We start from the raw sequence: 21,248 nt of genomic DNA on the forward strand, positions 1-21,248 counted from the left end.
TACCACAATTCTACACAGCAGCAGGACCAAACATATTCGTCCAAGCCAAACGGGAGACATGAGAGCTGTAGGTCAGATGTAAGCAGTCAGTCCTTGTTTCTCGTATCTTCTCCCGTCCTCCTTCTGTCTCAGTCGTGACCTGTTGATCAGAGCTGTGCTTGTGTAGAGGGTTGGAAATGGGGGGAAAGTTACTGATCACTTTTTGGGTGGGGCATCTGAAAGAGCACTTTCTCTTGTACACACCCAGGCGTGAGACTCTTCTGTTGTGGAGGAGCCCCCTACCACCTCTCTTTCCACTCTCCGCTTTTATTCACTCTTTGAATAAAGCAAGCACTAAATTCAATTTCCAATTTCATTTTATGTAAAGGAAGGTAATGCAACAGATTTAAACTGTAAACTCAAGATATGGTGACTGTGACAGCTGTATGTGAGACTGTGCAAGTGTGCGTGAACATGAAAGCTAGTGTGTCCCCAGTAAGTATTTAGACACTTAAACTTAAAATGTAGGAATTTTATTGCGTACATTGCAAAAAATCAACCAAACGTACATTTTTGGAGTCATTTTTGCTATGACTTTTAAGCAAGGTGATATTTAATGGGTGCATGAAGTCAGTTCTCCTAAAGTTCACAAGATGTCCTATTAAAGGAGCCAGAGGTGTAGAGAATCACATTACCTATCAGCATGTTCACAAATGTTTGAAATACACAAAGTGTCACAGTACTTCAGTATTGAGTATTGTTTTATCATTTGAAATCGGACAAACCACTTTTTGTGAGTTGTTTTGCCTGAAAAGCAATATTTCATTCAATCAATTGGCACTTGGTTTGATATTTTGTGTTCAAATATTTTTCAGTTCCACTAAATAGACTGGCAACACTTTAAAGAACTTAGAGAATTCACCTGTGCAACAAGTTCATGTGCTACACCTCTCACCGAAATGCAGTCCGCTCCAAGCAAAACATAAACAATAAGGAAACACCTGACCAGGGGTGCGGTTCCAAAAAGCATTGTTGGCTAACTACGGTCGCTAGTTCCATTGAACTCTGTTGGTAACGACGGAACTTGCGACCATAGTTGCTTTTGGGAAACACACCCCAGTGTGGTAAAAACATCAATAGCGTTTCATACCACTAGATGGTGTGAATCACAAAACATCAGGACTGCTCTTTAGTCCCAACATTCTGTTCATGAAATGGCTTAAAGAGTAAAACACCACATGTAACTTTTAGTCTTTGAAACTACTGAAAAAATATTATTACCACACACAAGACAACATTGTTTTAAAAACACAGAATGACCATCTTACAAACAACTTAAAATTAACTTAACCGTTTTTAATCACAGAGTATTAAATCACAGTCGTACCTTCGCCAATGACAAAAATCCCAAGAGAAACCACATTTTAAAATACTGAAAGAAATTTAAAATACAGTAGTATGAATTCCACAGGACATAACATTGACTCCTCCCTACTGTTCACAGTAATGCAAATATAATGGAAGTCCATGTAATCATGTGACTGAACTGACTAATAATAATCAATCACATTGTTTATATTAAATATAATAAAATTTGATTACAGGATTTACAGAAATAAAAGCTTTATAATTAATTTAAATGCTACATAATCAGAGTATACATATAAGTTGTAGTTATTTTTTTTTTATTATTATTTTGAGTTGTTGTTAAATTATGTATGGTTAATCACGTTATTTATTGCCCTATAAAATGTCCGTCTAATGTGTTAACTTTTTCTTTGAAATCTTATCTGTAGATTTAAGATGTAAAACAAAATGCAACATGTTTAACAATATTGGCCTTGAAATAGGTTCAGACCACCCAGGCCAAGTAAATATTGAAAATTATACCATTTTTAAAAATGCTCATACACACTTATTACATTGTCATTACATTGTCTATTACTATTACATTGTCATTTTAACACTGAATACTTTTAATTCATCTAATGTTTAAAATAGTTTCTGTGCTTCTCTGCGAACAATCCCACCCTGAGAATTAATGAGGTATTAATGACACTAGACCAAAAATTAGATCACTGCTCAACGTTCAGCTTCCCATTTGTTGCAAGTCTTTCGGATTTTGGCATCATAACCAATGAAGTCAGAACTCTGGATGCTGTAGAACGGAATAACTGTCTGTTTGTTGCCTGAGGAAGTTCCACTGGACTAAGTACTCCTGGACTCATGGCAAGTGGAAGCTGACTTGAACCCTCTAGAACTGTGGGACCACTAACCAATGGTCTACTCTGTCCACCTTTCCCTGATACAATGTTCTGAACACTTGGCAAGAGACCATTTACTAATACCTGTCCAGCTGCAACTTGAGGCAGTCTCGCTAGATTTGGAGTTCCTGCGGTCATAGACACAGGATACTGACCTGGGCCTGCAACCAGTAAATTACCTCCACTAATAGGAGCCTCTAGAATAGAATGACCACTAACCGGTAGTCTACTCTCTCCACCTTCTTTTGAAGCACTCTGGTAAGGACCATTTATTAATAGCTGGCTGTTTACCTGATCATATGCCATTTGAGGCACTGTCACTAGGTTTGGAGTTCCTCGGCCTCTAATCAATACATTGCTTCCAATGACAGGACTTTCTACAGTTGTTACTGTCCCTTCATTCTGTGCACTGGAAAGGGAGCCATCAACTACTGTTTGGTTCATATGTACCATTCCACTAAACTCTTGAGAACTTACTGGGTAAAGTAGTTGAGGGCTCATGGGACGATAACTTGGACCTAGACCTCCAGCGAATACTTTACCTTCGTTTGCTGAACCATCTATAATAGTTACTCTACCCTGTCCGTTCTCTCCTGATACAATCGATTCCACAGGTACGGTCAACATCTGTAGCGAACCAATTCCATCTAGTTGTTGCTGTGGCATCATTACAAGGTTTGGAGTTGGTGAAAAGTTCTGAATTACAGTAGGATTAAATTCACCTAAACCTTCAGCAATCATGACTGGACTTTGAGGTCCAATTTGTGAGTACAAGACTGAATCACCAATGATGTTGTTTGCTAGAACAGCCTGTTGTCCACTACCTAAATATGCAAGTGTATGGCTGTTACCTTGAGTCAGAATTCTATCAGCTTCTTGAGTTCCATTAAGTATGTACATTCCTTGCCCAAGCCCATCCTCTGACAGCAAACCATTGCTTGCCATTGGCTGGTTGAATCCATAGTACATAGGCTCCTGTATGACAATCCCCTGATTAGGTGCAGGTTGGACAAGTGGTGATTTAACGGTTATCTCCTCAGGACTGGGCAAGATGATGTTGGTCACATGACTTGAAGATACAGCTGCGTTTGGTGTTGTCTCGACAGGATTAGCAATAACTTTTGGGTCAGTCTGTCCGAATCCACACACCTCAGCCAAGGTGTTGAACTTTGAACCCAGGTTGTTCAAGAACTCCAGATCATCATTAGACTCGATGAAGCTCCCAATTGAACTGGCAACGGATCCTTCACCCTCATAATCATAGTGCTTCGGTCCTTGCTTTGGAGAATCATTCTCCGATATATACGTGGATTTCTGCAAAAGAATGGGGAGAAGTGTCATTTCAAGTGTCATACTAGTAATTTCATTCAGTGTTAAAGGGATAGTACACCTAAAAATTAAAGTTCTTTTATCATTGACTCATGTTGCTCCAAATCTGTGTGGCTTTCTTTCTTCTGTGGTAATCCAAGATGTAGATGAGTTTGTTTATTGTTCTGAACAGATTTGGAGAAATTTAGCAATACATCACTTGCGCACCAATGGATCCTCTGCAGTGAATGGGTGCCGTCAGAATGAGAGTCCAAACAGCTGATAAAAACTTCACAATAATCCGCAAGTAATCCACACAGCAGCAGCCAATCAATTAACTTCTTGTAAATAATTTGTTTGTAATAATAAAATCCATCATTAAAGGGGTCATATGATGCGATTTCAAGTTTTCCTTTCTCTTTGGAGTGTTACAAGCTCTTTGTGCATGGATAAAATCCCTGAAGTTGCAAAGACTAAAGTCTCAAAACCAGAGATATTCTTTATAAAAGTTAAGACTCGACCACACCCCCTTAAAACTGCTCATTTAAACACGCCCCCACATGTCTACGTCACGGTGTGGGAAGATTTGCATAACACTGCCCCAAACGTATACGCAATGAAAGGCGGAACTATTATTTTCGCTGTAGTAGAATTGTTGCTGCCGCCGGCGCCATTGTCCTGGAGATGCTGTGTTTCGTTGTGAAAGAGAAAGTACTTTGTTTGGGCTTCCAAAAGAAGACACAACTAGAAATCAGTGGTTAAGTTGTATTTACAACACTGTTCCAGAACAGTTCAACCCAAATATTACAGTGTGTGCAGCACTTTTTACGGAGGACTATTTCCTGAACCTGGGAGAGTAGCCTACAATGCTGGCTTACACAAAGGCTGTTTCTATAAAGTGGGGCAATTCCAAATTTGCAAGGACAGTCTGGCATTTGTGACTCACAACCTGTAAGTATGTTTCGATATTTAAAGAATTTGCTACTGACTATTCAAACGCAAGTTTTGAGCTGTGTAGAGCAGTGCTTGTTGTTTGTCATTTCTCCGATCACAAATGCAGACATGGTAATGTTTACGTAAAAAGACAGTATAAGTCATTATAATCAGTAATTATGTCCCCACTGGATGCAACAAATGCCTCGTTTATAAATGGATTTTATTGTTTTTGTGTCGTCGAGTCGGGACACGGCATCACAATACGGTAAGTGGCGTCATATTTCCATCACACGCTTGAGGTATTCGGCCAATCGAAACGCACTGGATAGCTGGCCAGACAGAGCACGCCTCACTTCTCAGAACGATGAGCTTTGAAAGAATTGGCACGTTTCAGAAAGGCAGGGCTTAGAGGAGCAACAATAATGTACAGTATGTGGAAAATAATGTGTTTTTTGAACCTTAAACTGCATAAACACATTGCATTACACCAAATACATAAAATAATGTTCTTTTTAGCAACGTCATATGACCCCTTTAAGGCATTTTAACTTTAAACCATCGCTTCTGGTCAAAATACATAATCCATAAATCCAGTAAAAAAGTCCATCCCCTGTTGCCCTCTAATATTAAAATCCACCTACATATTTAGAACTGTGTTGGCCTGTTTCTGCTTATAAGCAGTGCTTGATCTGTGCATATTTCTCTCCTGATTCAGGCGAGACAACTTTTTCACTTGATGACTCATATTTTAGCTGGAAGCAATGGTTTAAAGTTAAAAACATCTTAAGGACAGATTTGTTTATTACAAACACGTAGCTTGTCACTTCACAAGATGTTAACTGATTGACTGGAGTTGTGTGGATTACTTGTGGATTATTGATGTTTTCATCAGCTGTTTGGACTCTCATTCTAACGGCACCCATTCACTGCAGAAGATCCATTGGTGAGCAAGTGATGTAATACTAAATTTATCCAAATTTGTTTGGATGAAGAATCAAACTCATGTACATCTTGAGTAAATTTTCTGCACATTTTAATTTTTGGGTGAACTATTCCTTTAAAAACACCTCAATATAAATGTAAAAAAATCACATACATGTGCAAGGTATTTTTCTAGGAATGCGTCAAGCGAGTCTTGTTCTTCTTGCCACCTTGCAGAGTTTTCCATGTTCGTGTCATAGTAAAAGCCTCCAAATGCACTCTTCTGCATCATTCCTACCATTTTAGAACTGTTTACAGCCTGGTTTGACCAGGGGACCTGAATTTCATCCACTGTGAGATTAGACTTATCTTCCACCATTCCTAAAGGTTCTTTGGATAATTTTATTTCATTGCTGCCTTCATTGTGGACTTCTGGTAGGATTCCCATCAGAAGACCATCCTGCAAGAGAAACAGAATCAGTTATCACACGATATAAGTGTTTTACAAATTCACTTGTTCCTTTAGAATATAATTATAAGCTGTGCAAGATCATGAAGGGATTTTTTTTTTACCCCGTCTATTCCTTTTCCTTCTGTGCAGTAGGAGATCAGATGTTGCTTGGTTTCAAATGGCATATCAATAAATTTTTTTCCATGATTCCCAAAGTCACATTTTACTATGGCAACGAGCGCCACTAAAAATAGAGAAAGACAATCACATTTAAAACGTATTTCTGTTTTACAGTCTTACCATTAATACAAAATTTACAGTGGTACACCACAGCAAAGTAAACTCATGCTCACAGATTAGGCAGACGAATCCTAGAATTAGGAAACTAATTCCTGCTGCTCCAAAACTGGCTGATGTAGTGTGTACGGCCGCCACTTTTGAAACACAAAACGTTCCTTCAGAGCAAGTGCAAACCTCTAAACGGAGGACTTGCTCATCAGGGCAGGCCAGTCCTTGCTTGTCTCTGATCTCCATGGTAACTTCATAAAAACCAGGCCATAAGTCATCTTCAGCAAGCAGTGAAGCACTTACATCTGAAGAGGTGAGGATCAGTGAGAAACTTGACTATTATGTCACAGTGAACAAGAAAGGTTATTATCTTCTGTATATATGGTGTGATTGCTTTCAGTTTATTGTAAATAACAAAAAAACTTTCTTAGATCAAGAGGATAGTGTACATTTGTTTCACTTTTTTCATCATTCAGACACTTGCAAATAAATAATATCATCTGTTTGGTATTACCATTTATTTGCTGCAGGTTCCACTTGCCCATTGTCTTCTCTTGTATCAATCTGAACTCTAGTGGAGCTCCGTTGGGATCTGAATCTTCATCTTCTGCTGTGACATTGACCACTCTGGTATCACTGCAGACAGTCTGCACATTATTAAGGAGTTTGGGGCAGTTATCATTCAGGTCCTCCACCTGCAAAGCTATAGTCCCTGTAGACGTCTGAGAGGGCAGTTCTAAAATGTGTAACAAACACAAAACATGTTACAGTTAACCTTCTTAAATCATTTTTTACTATTTGACATGTACACTCACGTCATTGACTTTTGCAAAGCGTGGTGACTGTACTATTTGTCTAAATTGTCAATAATGCTAATGAAAAAAAAAAACAGTATGTATGTTCAAACATTTGACTAGCAGTGTAAATATCCCCAACATAATGCTCTGACTTGTTGTTCATACTAACCATCTGTAATGCAGAGGATCTTGGCATAGTAGGTCCCATTTACCACAAAAGGAGACTCACGATCTGGTACCTTGTTCAATTTTATCTCAGCCGTGTCCTTGTCAATAGAAATCCAGTTGTCAGGATCATATCCCTTTGCATATCTAAACAAACATGGGCCATTACATCATTGCAATTTTAAACTCTACATTTGGTTTAGCAATTTTAAAGTTTGAAGATTCTGAATAGTTATAAACCTCAAATATAGTATTCAATCCAATATTGTAAAACTGTATAATGTCAATTTGTATTAATGCTTCTAAACACATTATATGCATGGCTTGAGTTATGAACTGCATATTCGAAACTTGTAAAGTCTTGAAACTGACTTTTTTTTTTTTTTCAAGAAATGATTGGAGAACACTTACTTGACTTTTTCTGCTGTTTTGTCTGTGTCTTCTTCTATAGCAGTGTAGGTGTCAATTACTCTTGGAAAATAATTTTTGGTGTTTTCAGATACAGATATAGGCTTGAGCTTTGGCTTGAACTTTGGGCCTTCTGGTTTGTTTTTGACACTTATCTTCACTGAGTATGTCTTTTGATTGGACGCACTTCCTCCAAAAAACACAGGCTGACCGCCTGCTCCACCACCTGCTCCAGAAGCTCCAGCTCCACCACCTGCTCCAGAAGCTCCAGCTCCACCACCTGCTCCAGAAGCTCCAGCACCACCACCTGCTCCAGAAGCTCCAGCTCCACCACCTGCTGCTCCTGCTCCACTCCCTAGAGGTGCTCCTGGACGAGCTTTGTTTGCAACAACTAGCTTCAGGTTCATATCAGATGCTGACTCAAAGTCAACAGGCTAGAGGAGAGAACAAGGTGCAAAAAAAATTCGTAACAAATATGTAAACAGCACACACTTATTATATTTCAGCCCTGATCTCCTTGCTTCCATCACATGAACTTCTTAGAACTGTGTACAAAATAAGCACTGACCTTGTTCAGGTACAAAACACCCATATTTGTCTTCGGATCAGTTTCAATAGAGAAACGTCCATCCTCGTTCCCAGAGACTATTATAACCTCGGCCAACCAATTGTCTGTCCTCTCTTCATCGTTATCCAATGCCTGGATCGTCAAAACCTCAATAGGTGCCTCATTCTCATCAATACTTGCTGAAAACTATGAAACCAGAAAAAATGTCCACACTTTTTTCCATGAGCATGTATTATTGAACTTTTTCGTATACTGCAGCATTTAATTAATTTAAGTTTAATTAATTTAAACTTTTAAGCATACTTAAAAAAATAAAATAAAATAAAAAAAGTACTTAAATATAGTTAAAATGAAATAGTAAAGAATATACTTTAAGGGATAGTTCACCCAAAAATGAAAATTCTGTCATTACTCACCCTTATGTCGTTCCAAACCTGTAAGACCTTCATTCATCTCCAGAACACAAATTTAAGATATTTTTGATGAATTCCGAGATCTCTCTGACCCTCCCATATAGACAGCAAGGATCCTAACACGATCAAGGCTCAGAAACGTAGCAAGGACATCGTTAAAATAATCCATGTGACATCAGTGATTCAACCATAACTTTACGAAGCTACGAGATTACATTTTGTGTGCAAAGAAAACAAAAATAACGACTTTATTCAACAATTCTCCTCCTCCACCCTAGCGCCATTTTGGAGAGTATCACATACGTAAACAACGCATGCAACATATGTATGCAGATATGTTGTTTACGTTCAAATCAAAGCGTAAACAACGTATCCGCATACGGTGCTGCTGACATAGAACAGCATACGTTGTTTACGTATATGATACTCTCCAAAATGCCACCAGGGTGACGCGGAGGAGACGAATTGTGGAATAAATCGTTATTTTTGTTTTCCTTGCTCACAAAAAGTATTCTCGTAGCTTCGTAAAATTACGGTTGAATCACTGATGTCACATGGATTATTTTAACAATGACCTAGCTACGTTTCTGAGCCTTGATCATGTTAGGATCTATGGGAGGGTCAGATAGCTCTCAGAATTCATCAAAAATATCTTAATTTGTGTTCTGAAGATGAACGAAGGTCTTACAGGTTTGGAACGATTTGAGGGTGAGTAATTAATGACAGAATTTTCATTTTTTGGGTGAACTATCCCTTTAAGTGCAAACTGAATGTAATGTTTTGAGACACTACTGTTTATTAGAATCAAGTACTTTATATGTTCTTTAGCATTTGGTACTCAACACATCAAATTAAGTGTTCCACTTTAAAGCATGATGAAATATTTTTAACAATTTAAATGAACAATTTAAAATGTACTTTACAGTAAAGCTTTTAATTTGACATAAGTACAATGTTCAAGTTTTTTAATTGTGTGAAAGTGTACTTTCTTTAAATACACTTTTATTTCATTAATATTATGTTAAATCTAGTTTAAAAAAATATATATAAAAAAAATAAAATGAAGATTTGAAGTGCACTAGAAGTACACAATGAATACAGTTAATTCTTTTTCACAAGGGTATTAAAAAAAATACTATTTAATGTCAAAATTGTGACCTCCTGGCTATTTAAGTTACATTAGCCAATGCATATAGTCACCTCATCCTTCTCCAAAATAGGAATATTGTCATTGACATCCAGGATATCTATAAATACAGTAGCTGTAGCAGAATTTCCTTCGGGACTTCCATACATGTCAGCAGCTTGCACCGTAAGAACAAAAGACCTGTGTACCTGTTCAAGAGAATAGGAACTTGAACATCCGACACACACAAACACATTCAAATATCAGTATAAATGGTAACAAATACCTCTCTGTCAAGTGTTGGGTTTTTCACAGAGATTGTTCCACTGTCTTTATGAACAGCAAAGAAAAGCGTCCCATTGTTTGGCTCTTGCTTGATCAAGCTATATGCTATCTTAGTGTGAAGAGTGTTTGGCTCATCTGCGTCTTTGGCCACAACTTGTGTTACAAAGGTACCTAGAAAGGAGAGAGCTGTTATAAAAACAAATCTTTCACACAAGATCTTAAAGGTGAATGATTGGTCATCCCTAATTTCAGAAAATCAAACAATTTTTGACAACAGCAATGCAGTGGTAGACTTACCAACTGGGCTCCCCTCGTAAATGCTGCTTCGTTCTGGCTTGATGAAAACTGGCGGATTATCATTCTGGTCCTCCACAATAATGTTGATTTTAACATTATCTTCAGCTATGGTGTTGTTTGCATACCATGCAGTGCCAATAAGCTACAAGACAAAACATTTTTTATTTTATTTTTTTTAATGAAAATGCTATAGGAAGTAACGTTCGTATTAACTAGAAAAATCTATCTGGAGTTTGTGGATAGTAAACAGTTTATTAGAAATGTATTGATATGGGATAATTAATTGTAGTCAACTTAATTATCCAAGTTGTCACTTAGTACAACATTTCAAGTTGACAAAATTTAAAATAACTTATTTTTTAACAGTGCTGCATAATTGAGCTTTTCTCAGAACCTTAATTTTACTAAATTTAGACATATAGCCCTTGTGACAGTCTACAGTATATCACAAGACCTATACTTTGTATCTTAAATCTATATGTTTGTAATCCTCACGGTGTAGTTTTGTCTCTCCTCGCGATCCAGAGGCCGTGTAATGCGAACCAGTCCTTTGTATGTGTCTACTGCAAAGTAACCAACAGGTGGCTGGTTGGCTCCTGGTCCCCTCAGAGTGTAGTGCAGCATCATGGTCTCATCATTGTCTGATCGGATCTGAGAAATTTCACACTGCATGGTTAGACTTCTGTCACTCAGGAGGAGTGCACAAGTCAATTAAAAAAAAAAAGTTTGTTTATAAATTATAAATAATTAATATCATTAAGAGTCTTACTGATGTGTCAAAATGACTTTCAGTTCATATTACAAGCATTAACTGATTTTAATGATCAAAATTATGATATTTATCTCTGTCTTACAAATTCTGCACAGTCCTGTTACCACATAATTACTTAATATTGTAACATCCTTCTACACTGATAATAAAAGCTTGCAGTGGTTAAAGCTCGTATGTTCACAATGGAGCAGTTCATAGAGTTTTATTTTGAACTTGGACTCAAAGTAATACAATCAGTGCTTAATTCAAGGCACGGTTTTGGGACATTCTAAAACGCTTAATGTTTTAAAACAGTGACATTCGAGGACTAAATTCGATAATAATAAATCCTGATGAAAAATTATTAGGCTAACATTAATAACCTTGTTAATAATATTACTATCAATAAAGCAGAATATGAACGCATGTTCAGAATATGAATGCAACGCCCTGCACGTTAAGCCTTTTCTTCCCCATAGAAAACGCTTAAGGTAGGCTATAATGAAAGGTTCGTACAGCTGGTATGTTCACAATGGAGCGGTTCATAAAGTTTTTATTTTGAACTTGGACTGAAGTATAAATAAATACAGTCAGACAGTGGTTAGTTCAAGGCACGGTTTTGGGACATTATAAAATGCTTTAATGTGGCTTAATGTATTAAAACAGTGACATTAGGACCAAATTCGATAATAATAAATACTAATAAAATTGTTAGGCTTATATTAATAACCTTATTAATAATATTACTATTAATAAAGCAGAATTGCCCAGAATATAAATGCAACGGTTTTGGTATTTTTACATTTTCAGTCATTAGCCTACCTTAAGCGTTTTATGGGGGAGAAAAAGCTTAAGTGCAGGGCGTTGCGTTCATATTCTGGGCTATTCTGCTTAGTAATATTATTAATAAGGTTATTAATATTAGCCTAATAATTTTATCAACTTTTATTATTATCTAATTTGGTCCTCCAAGTCACTGTTTTAAAACATTAAGCCACATTAAGCGTTTTATTTTGTCCCAAAACCGTGCCTTGAACCAAGCACCGACTTATTAATTTATTAGTCCAAGTTAAAAATAAAACACTATGAACCGCTCCATTGTGACACGAGCTAACCACTGCAAGCTGTAAAGTAAACAGGAAGAGTTTGTCCGAACTCAAATGGGTTTGCAACACAACGCAAATATCTTTGCGAGAGAACTCAAAACATTTGAAAAATATTTTTTCGTCCCACCCTGAATTTTTTCCACTCACCCCGATTTTTTTGTCCTTTAAACCTTTTGAAAAGAGTTCGGTTCATTTTACGGTTTTCGGTTAATTTAGCAGCGACAGACTTTTAGCCTTTTTTTTTTTTTTTTTTTTTGCTTGCTTTTTTTGCTTACTTTTACTTACTTGCAAAGTTTTCTGCACCGCCTTTCCTTTTTTACGGTCCATTATCTAGCTTTTACTGAAACTTAGCTCGTGTTGCACTCTCTCTGATAACGTGCTTGATTTTGACTGGACTGGGTTGAGTTTCCCAAAAGCATCGTAAGCCTAAGTACATCGTACACCCATTGAAATCAATGGAGCTACGATCAATTTAGGCTTATGATGCTTTTGGGAAACGCAGCCCTGAACGGTTCGGTCGGCCCATCGGGACCAAGGCGGCCGGCCGTTGCCGACTTGGCCAAATGCTTAACATTTATTATTATTAATATTAATATTAATATTAATATTAATATTAATATTATTATAACCGTAGAGAAATCGTGCAAGCGATAAAAACGCATCCTATGCGCTTTTGGCCCGTAAAAACAGTTTTATTTATATATATTTAAAAAACGTGACACATTAAACAAAATGGTCCGGCCCCTCTGGCATTTGTCAGAATTGCCAGATGAGATGGCCAATCCGCCGCTGGTGCTGTGCATGCAATGAGCAGAGAGAATCGCTGTGTGGTGTTATCTGTTACCTTGCCGACATAGGCCAGATGACTGTAGTCTACATTTTCTGTAAACCGTTTAGCAGGAACGACCCATTCCCTTTTATGACGCTGCTTCTGTGAACCTGTCCAGCAGTCTCCAGTGCTCAGGATCTGTTTAAAAAATAATAATGATGATTAAAATAATAATAATAATAATACAAATAAATAAATCATTAAAATATAATTCCATGCAAATTTGTATTATTTAAGACCTGGTGGTTAGGTTTTGCTATGTTTTTAATATTGATAAGTGGCATATTTTGGTAACTTTGTGCATTCAAATGTGAGACAAAAAGACGCAAATATTTAATACCCAAATTATCTGAAAGCCACCTTTTTTTCTTTGTTTGCATATTTGAGCTTAACATGAAAACAGGAATTTGAGAGAATCACATGCCAATGAACAGAAGGCTGTTCTTATGTTAGAGCAACATGAAAACCTCATCATATTCTGAATGTAACACCGAATGTATCAGATAGAAGTCTGTTTCAGGGAAGTAAATACCAAAATGATAAGTTAATTTGTCACAAATTTTACGCAATTAATAGTCATAGAGTCTAGCCGAAAGAATCCTTGCTTATTTTTTATACCTTGAATTATAGCCTATTTAAATATTCAAAAGTCAACTAGCTTTAGTTTTCCCCATTGTTTTAATTATGTTGGACAAGTTGCTTCACTGAAGCCTGAAATTGTTACAATTCAGTAGCGTCTGTTTGGCATAAACTGATTGCTGCCCATGGTCACACTTGAGTCAAGTTTGTCCATCTTTTATTTTAAAAAAAAAAATGGCCATAACCATATGACCAAATTGATTGAGTTGTTACCAGAAAGAAAGAAAGAAAAAAAGAAAGAAAAAAAAACATGGAATTTACAGGACAATACAGAAAGGTACAAAATGGGTACCTTTTCAAAAGACACTTTTGTACAAAATATTGTAATATTTAAAAAAATATATATATTATTAACTATATATATTAAATATATATATATATATATATATATATATATATATATATAAAATACTCCAACATGTAACATGTAACATGGTTGCGCTTCACCTTTCCCGAGCCCATCCACTTCTATCTGTCCTATTGCAATAAAAGCAAAATTGCCCAAATATAAATGTTCTATATTTTTTCTATTTTCATAATAAAAAATTCTCAATTTTAATAACTTTCTTATTAACTGCTAGGCTACTCTATATTAGTGTTTAGAAGGTTGTTGTTTGTAGTTCAGATGCATTCATTTAAAGTTGAATGAGTTTAAAACATTACTGTTCATGGCACATTATTATATGGACTTGTAAGGGCTTGTCAAATTGTAGTTGAGGACAGATATTGTACGGAGACCTGAGATGTCTGATATCGTGTGGATATGTTCATGTTCGGCTGTTCTATCACAGACCTTTGCTCAGTTCGCTTAACTTTCAGGCAGGAGTTGCTTGAAATGTAAGGACGGTACTATACGCTAATAACACAGTTAACAAGTCAACATTCATTGCTACAGTATATTGATATTTGAGTACAGAATTATTTTCTTAATCAGTAGTTTTGTCTTGTTTTCCAGTGAAAATATCATTAACACTTTACAATGAGGTTTCATTTGTCGACATAGTTAATTACATTAGTTGACATTAATTAACAAACAATACTTCTGCAGCATTGAAACAGAAATACAAAACCTGTGTTAATTGAAAGAAATCAGGTTAATAAAAAGACTGAATCCAATATTTGGTGATAATTTAACAAGAAAATTAGTTTTAGTCAAACGCGATAACATTATCTAGCATTTTCTGGAAAAAGAAAATCTGCTCTGGGTCAAAATGATTAGAATACAATATACACTACATATATATATACTGTGTGTGTGTGTGTGTGTATATATATAAATATATATATATAATATTAGTCAGTCATATATAGTCAAATTACATATATTGGCTTTTAATGAGAAGTTTCTGATCAGATACAATATAGTTGTAGTTGAAAAATATTAAGTTATGACTTTTTTTAAATCAACGAATCTTCGAAATGCAAAAATTATATGCAGATTTTGAATGCATTATGAGATGCATTATAACTAACAATGATCAATTACTATTATGAAAATGGTCAATATTTTAATAATGTATTAATAAATGCAGAAATAACATGAACTAAGATGAATAAAAGTTTTAGAAGTAGTTTTTCATTGTTAGTTCACGTTTACTAATTTTAACAAATGGAACCTTATTGTACACGTTGCCTTTGACAACCTTCCACAGTATACTCTACCATCCCGATTTTTCTGAAACAGCATTTACGTGCTACATTCACATCTCTTTCTACTCACCTGCACAGCGAGAAACAGCAACAAGGTCAGAGCCAGCGAAGAGCGAGGGAACATCTTCTAGAAGAGATGAAAACAATCTGTGAATGAAAGAGTAGTCAGTGGCAGAGCTTATCAAACTGACACAGGTTTTCAGTGGCCACAAAAATATAAGACTTTAGCAATGTATGGTCCGCCCAGAAAAAAAGCCTCATCGCGTGCCTCTTCCACTCTGCATGTATGTGTGTGGGTTGGGGAATGACAACCTTAAAAGACAGCACAAAGCCCTTTGAAAACAAAAAAACAAAAAACAAAACCCTTTTTAAATTAAATAATCATTACTAAACTATTTACTGAATAATTAAACCTGAATTAAAAAAAAACAAATTTTTTTTTAATAATTTACTATGGGTTACTACACATGCAACACATTACTAAGTAATTGTTCTTTAGAAGTTTGGGTGTTTCGAAAGTTAATTAGAGTTATTAATAGTACAGTTCTATGGAGCTCCTCTTGTTAACATTGAAAGTTAATTACCTCATGAGTTATGAAAATGAGTGTTTACCAGTACAGTTCTAAGGAATTCCTCTGCTTAACATGCAGGCACACACTATTTCCTGGGGCTTGGCCGTAACAGCTTCAGGGCAGTTTTGCAAAAAAACCATCTGAAAATATTTTGTTAACCGAATGTGAGGAATGCATCACATGTATGTAATTGATTTCTGAAGAAGAAACCCTATAAACTTTCTTTTTCCAAGGTAAAAGTCTTTAAAGCCATGACACATTTTCTTTAGCAAATGCCTGTGTTTGATTTGAACCGCTTTCAGGACTAATCGGTTCAAACCCACAAAGCAGTTTCTTATGAAGTTACCTGACACTTGAAACGTATTTGATTTCATTACTAAAATAATATATGGTATTCAAGTCTATACAGTGTCAAAAGGATATTCAAGTAGAATACTAGTGTTTGGGTACAGGTTCAGTGACCAAAATGTGGAAAAGTCTTTCAAATTGGTAGCTTTGATTCAGCGTCCTGCAAGTCATAAGCAGTGTCCCACATTTCAGTTTGTCTATATTATTTTAACGACTAGACAGTGTCACGGTGCGTCGGAGGAGACGAGGAGATAATCTTCACAATAAGCAGACTTTAATCATAAACCAAAGAGAATCGCACACTGAAACAAGGTATGACTATAGACGCCAAACAAAGAACGCTGAACAAAAATTAAGTACACATATGTAACACACATGGGACACATAGTAAACTAAATAAAACACACACAGAATAGTCCATGGCGTGACAGATAGGTTATCAGTGATGGGAAAAGTTACTTTTAAAAGTAACGCATTACAATATTGCGATACTCCCTAAAAAAAGTAACTAATTACGTTACTTAGTTACTTTTTTATGGAAAGTAATGGGTTATGTTACTTTTGTAATCTGGGGCCTCATTTATAAAATGTTGCGCAGAAACCGTGCTAAATTTGATCTTATAATCGTTTCTCAGAAATGCTTACGTGCGATTCATAGAATGAACGTACGAACAGAAAACGAGCGTACGCGCCTATTTCAGATGTGAAATCTATGAATTGCAAATTATCTTGTACTTGCGCGCAATTGAATGGTTTCAGCTCTCTGCCTTGTAAACGACTCCTATTAACAATTAAAATATCACCAATCATCATAATTTAGAACAGCAACCTGCAAGAACAGCTTACATTTGAAAAAATCTGCATTACTCCGACAATAAAAAGTGCGTCCGTCTGCTCTGACCCTGACGTGACGCTAAGCACTTTTCCACGTCAAAGTCCGTTTTTATGAGCGTTGGCGTGGATTTAAGCGTACGCACACTCTAAGATCAAATCTGTGCGTACGCACGCTTTATAAATGAGGCCCCCGGTCAGGGCTTGCTTGTTTGTTTTTAATATAAAAAAGTTCTTCTTTACAAATGTAAAAGCCCTTTCACACCAAAAGTGAAATGAACACGCATCAGGCTGAAGGAAATGTAAATTCACATCTGTACAGTAGAGGGCGCAGCTCAAACAAATTGCATGAAGAATATGAAGCATGAGAAGAAAGTTCAACACTGTTCAGAAATAACAAAAATGAAACACAAATGTGTAATTTATGCTTATTAGCAGAGGTGGGGGACTCGAGTCACATGACTTGACTCGAGTCTGACTCGAGTCGCAAATTTAAGGACTTGTGACTTGCTTGACTAAATAAAGAAAATGACTTGACTTGGACTTGAGATCCAGTGACTTGAGACTTGACTTGACTTGACCTTCATGACTCGGCAGGACTTGACTTTATAACAACTAATTATTATTATAAATCATTGCGAGTGCGACATAATTTGGTAAACAAAACGCAAGCCACTGAACCAGCAGCAGTGATCCGAGTCTGCGCAGTTCATGACACTGCACGAGCGCAAGAACACAGCGCGCCAAATACAGGGAGCAAGAGAATCTCGCGATGTTTGGATTAACATTCTTCCAAACTATATGCATTTGCAAAGCCAGGACGTCACCACTTCATAAAGGAAATGTATGTAAGCTTGTTCGTTAGTTGAAAACAGCATTGGTCTTAAATTCAGCTTAGGTCTGTCATTAAATTAAAGTGATTATAAATTATTAATCTCGTGTTTGTAATTAACGACGTCAAACTTTAATTTCGCTGGCGTTTCGCCTCTCAAAACAGTGCTTTAGTGTCAAGTATCCCTCTTTGTAAATCAATAGGCTAAGTTATATGGAATTGTACCACGGAAACCAGTGTTTTCGATTAGTGATATTTCTCTTGAACCCAAAATCCAAGACATGTTGTCAAAATGGCCTTAGTATGAGTTTTTATATTTATAATATACGATATAGTAATATTTTCAGCGCGGCTGCCAACAGTTCCGTTGAGCCCACAGCTAGAGTTACGCGCGTCCAGTGTTGCCAACTTCTTTCGATGGAAAGTAGCTAAAGCCAGTTTGAAAAGTCGCTAAATGTCGCTAGATGACGTCACACGCTAATTAGCATATTCGTGACGTCATCACGTCATATTGCCTTTTACATTTGTTTGTCTCTGTGCTCATACTGTATTTTAATGCAGCTAAATTCTCAATAAAACTGTTTTCCTTTATATATTTTACTGTTTCTGTTGTCAATCAACGGGATAAATATGAAATAGTGACTGAAATGCAGCCCTTTAAGACTACATAACCAGCTCTCCCTTCCAAGAAGTTACTCTGCACAAAAATCCTATTTTATAATTGAGCCGTCGTCTGATGAAATAAAATAATACACACAAGATAAGACAAGACAGAGACAATTCCTGTTCTGTGATTTTGGCTATATTTGCATGTAAAATTAGAGAAGCAACATAGTATCTGTTTTAACTGGATGCGCTGCTCCTCTCAGCCGCTCGCTGAACAGAGCAGATGCAGAGAAAGAGGTGCGTGCACCCTGACCTCGCGCCGTTGCGGCAGTACCAGCGATCACAATGCCGAGTTCACACTGCACGATTTTAGCCCGATTTTTCACTCGCCGACAGGTTTTGATAAATCGCCGACAAATGCCCGACATCGGAGGCAAATCGGAGCTCGTTCACGCGAGTGACAATCGGGCAGTGTGAATTACCAAAGACACGATCTGAGGGAATCGGCGACACGTCGCCGACGCCTGTGAAATATTTGGCATGCTAAATATCTGGAGCTGTCGGCGATTCACAATCACGCTGTGTGCAATGATTTCTGACTGAAAACTACATCACGATGACTTTCAGCCAATGAGAGAGAAAGATACAGGGCAGAGGGAAGTTCAGTGAGGAGTTATAGACCATATCAGTATTTTAATATTATATCATACAGAAACGAGCACAAACGCTTGACCAGCCGCAACATCAGCATAACAGTTACTGCAAATTATTATTCACCACTCTTTGCAGAACACAATCCCTGTTCCCTGCATCTCCCTCCTGCATAATTTGTTTTTGTTTTTGTAGCTGGAAATCAGTGCACAGACCATTTGCGGGTTATATTGTTTTAATACTTCCAGTCTAGCTCGAGAACAACGGGCTGACACACGCAGGTTCTCGCGTTATTTCCTTATCACTTCTCGCCTGTGTTTTGTTGTGAAACGTAGTTTGCGGATCAGACAGAGTTGTCGGCGATTCTTCCTATTGTGAAATCGTGCAATGTGAAAGCCCCTGTCGCCGATCCATCGTGCAATGTGAACACAGCAGCGACTGAATGATACCCCAGATAGTCACGCAGTGTGAAAACAACAGCGATCCGACGAGTTTGAAAATCGTGCAGTGTGAACTCGGCATAAGGTTTGTCCAAGAAGTCGCTAGATTTGTCGCTAGTCGCTTTTTTGGAAAAAAGTCGCTAGGGGGGTCTGAAAAGTCGCTAAATCTAGCGACAAAGTCGCTAAGTTGGCAACACTGCGCGCGTCTCTAAGCAACACACTGAATACTGAACGAATCCAGGGATTCGAACGAATCGGTTGAGTGATTCAGTGGCCCATTCTTGCTTGTTCATGAACGAATCAATTTTGAATGAATCAGTTCAATGAACGCTTCTGTGATAAAGCTGTGATTTGCCACCACTTACTGGTGGCATTAATGTCGTAGAGTAGGCCTATCATTTCATTTCATATTTCTATATTCATTTTTTTTTTTTTTTTAATTTTCCCCAACAGAACAAACAGAAAACAAAACAAAAAGCTTAGGCAGACCTTAAATGCACAGCTGTCAATTTAGTTCTTATTAAGATCAAATCAAAGAAATCGATAAGTTACAGGGGAAGATACATAAACATTAACAGTAATATGCTTCTTGTTTTGAGCCATGATGACAATAGTTTTCAAGAACAATGTAGGCAATCATGCAAAGTGAAAGAAACAGTCCAAATAGTGTCTATATCCATTTTATTTCTGATATAAGGGGTGATTTGTAGTCAGCATATTATTTTAAATTGAATAGCATGTTTTGTTACACACTGAAATTCTTTAGCGTGCTCCGAGACTGAATCCCAGGCTTCACTGGAGATATTTAGTGCAAAATCATCTCCTAGGATGGTCAAACTCAATATAAAATAAATATGAGATACATATTTCTATCTTGTATTTTTATCAATATTTTCTCAATTACAGACTTATCAGTATACAAAGTAGTATTTTGCCTATTTTCAAAATGTTATATTTAAAACATTATTATTTAAAATGTATAATTAAAAAAGTTAATTTCTGAGGAAAAATGAATAAGGTTGTGTGGCAAAAATATATTTGTTCCTGTTTGATACTGTGACTTGACTTGACTTGACTTGACCCTTATCAGGGCTCGACTTGACTTGCTTGAGGTGAGCCACTGACTTGACTTGACTTGCTTGATTTGTTTGTACTGTGACTTGAGACTTGCTTGAGACTTGATGGTAGGGACTTGAGACTTGCCCCCACCTCTGCTTATTAGTATGGCTAAATTGGATCATGGAAGGTCCGTAGCAAAGACATTGTTTAATAAAATGGGATTAAATACATAAGTGATATTTGTCTATTTAACATTTAATTATTGCAGGTTTGTATAATATTCTGAGTTTGCATTTGACTTTTTATTCATTTTGAGGAATACTGAATCTGTTTTTGTGCAGGTGAGATGAGTAAATACGTTCATACTTAGTTTAGAACTACAGTAAGGTCCTGTTCACGTGGCGCACACAACGCCTCTGCACTTACTCCCGATTTCTCTCAACATGGAAACACGAGAGCTGTCAGTCAAGACATGGGAAACAAAGTAACTGGAATTACTTATTTGAAAAAGTAACTCAGATATTTCCTTCTAAATTAAAAAGTAATGTGTTACTTTTGTAGTTACTAAAAAGTAATCTGATTACATAACTCACGTTACTTGTAAGGCTATGTTATGTAAGGTTATGTTCAGTTCATTATAGAATCATGTATTCCAGAGAGCGTGGGTTGAAACTGAACTTGTAGAGGAATGACTGGCCTGTCTTGAATTACTACTTTACAGATTCCAG

At 36.7% G+C, this 21,248-nt stretch overlaps 1 protein-coding gene across 4 annotated transcripts; it reads right to left on the reverse strand.

Annotated features, from left to right (window-relative positions):
* Positions 1 to 591: 591 nt before the first annotated feature.
* zmp:0000001074 (desmoglein-2-like protein) lies at positions 592 to 18,232 on the reverse strand. 4 transcript variants are annotated; one of them, XM_058757086.1, is made up of 15 exons: positions 15,794 to 16,093; positions 15,252 to 15,328; positions 12,908 to 13,030; positions 10,702 to 10,857; positions 10,207 to 10,348; positions 9,911 to 10,080; positions 9,699 to 9,833; positions 8,086 to 8,271; positions 7,521 to 7,951; positions 7,114 to 7,256; positions 6,662 to 6,883; positions 6,213 to 6,452; positions 5,982 to 6,103; positions 5,584 to 5,868; positions 592 to 3,557 (listed from the first exon to the last, which is right to left on the reverse strand). In XM_058757086.1, the coding sequence occupies exons 2-15, from the start codon at positions 15,303 to 15,305 to the stop codon at positions 2,055 to 2,057; spliced, it is 3,912 nt and encodes a 1,303-aa protein (XP_058613069.1). In that variant the 5' UTR covers positions 15,306 to 15,328; positions 15,794 to 16,093; the 3' UTR covers positions 592 to 2,054. The 4 variants fall into 4 exon arrangements, with proteins under 4 accessions (XP_058613069.1, XP_058613071.1, XP_058613068.1 ...); XM_058757088.1 differs by lacking the exons at positions 15,252 to 15,328; positions 15,794 to 16,093 and adding an exon at positions 17,471 to 18,232; XM_058757085.1 differs by lacking the exon at positions 15,794 to 16,093 and having other exon boundaries at positions 15,252 to 15,686.
* Between the last annotated feature and the right edge of the window lie 3,016 nt (positions 18,233 to 21,248).

The sequence above is a fragment of the Onychostoma macrolepis genome, chromosome 20 (assembly GCF_012432095.1).
Source record: "Onychostoma macrolepis isolate SWU-2019 chromosome 20, ASM1243209v1, whole genome shotgun sequence".
NCBI lineage: Eukaryota > Metazoa > Chordata > Actinopteri > Cypriniformes > Cyprinidae > Onychostoma > Onychostoma macrolepis.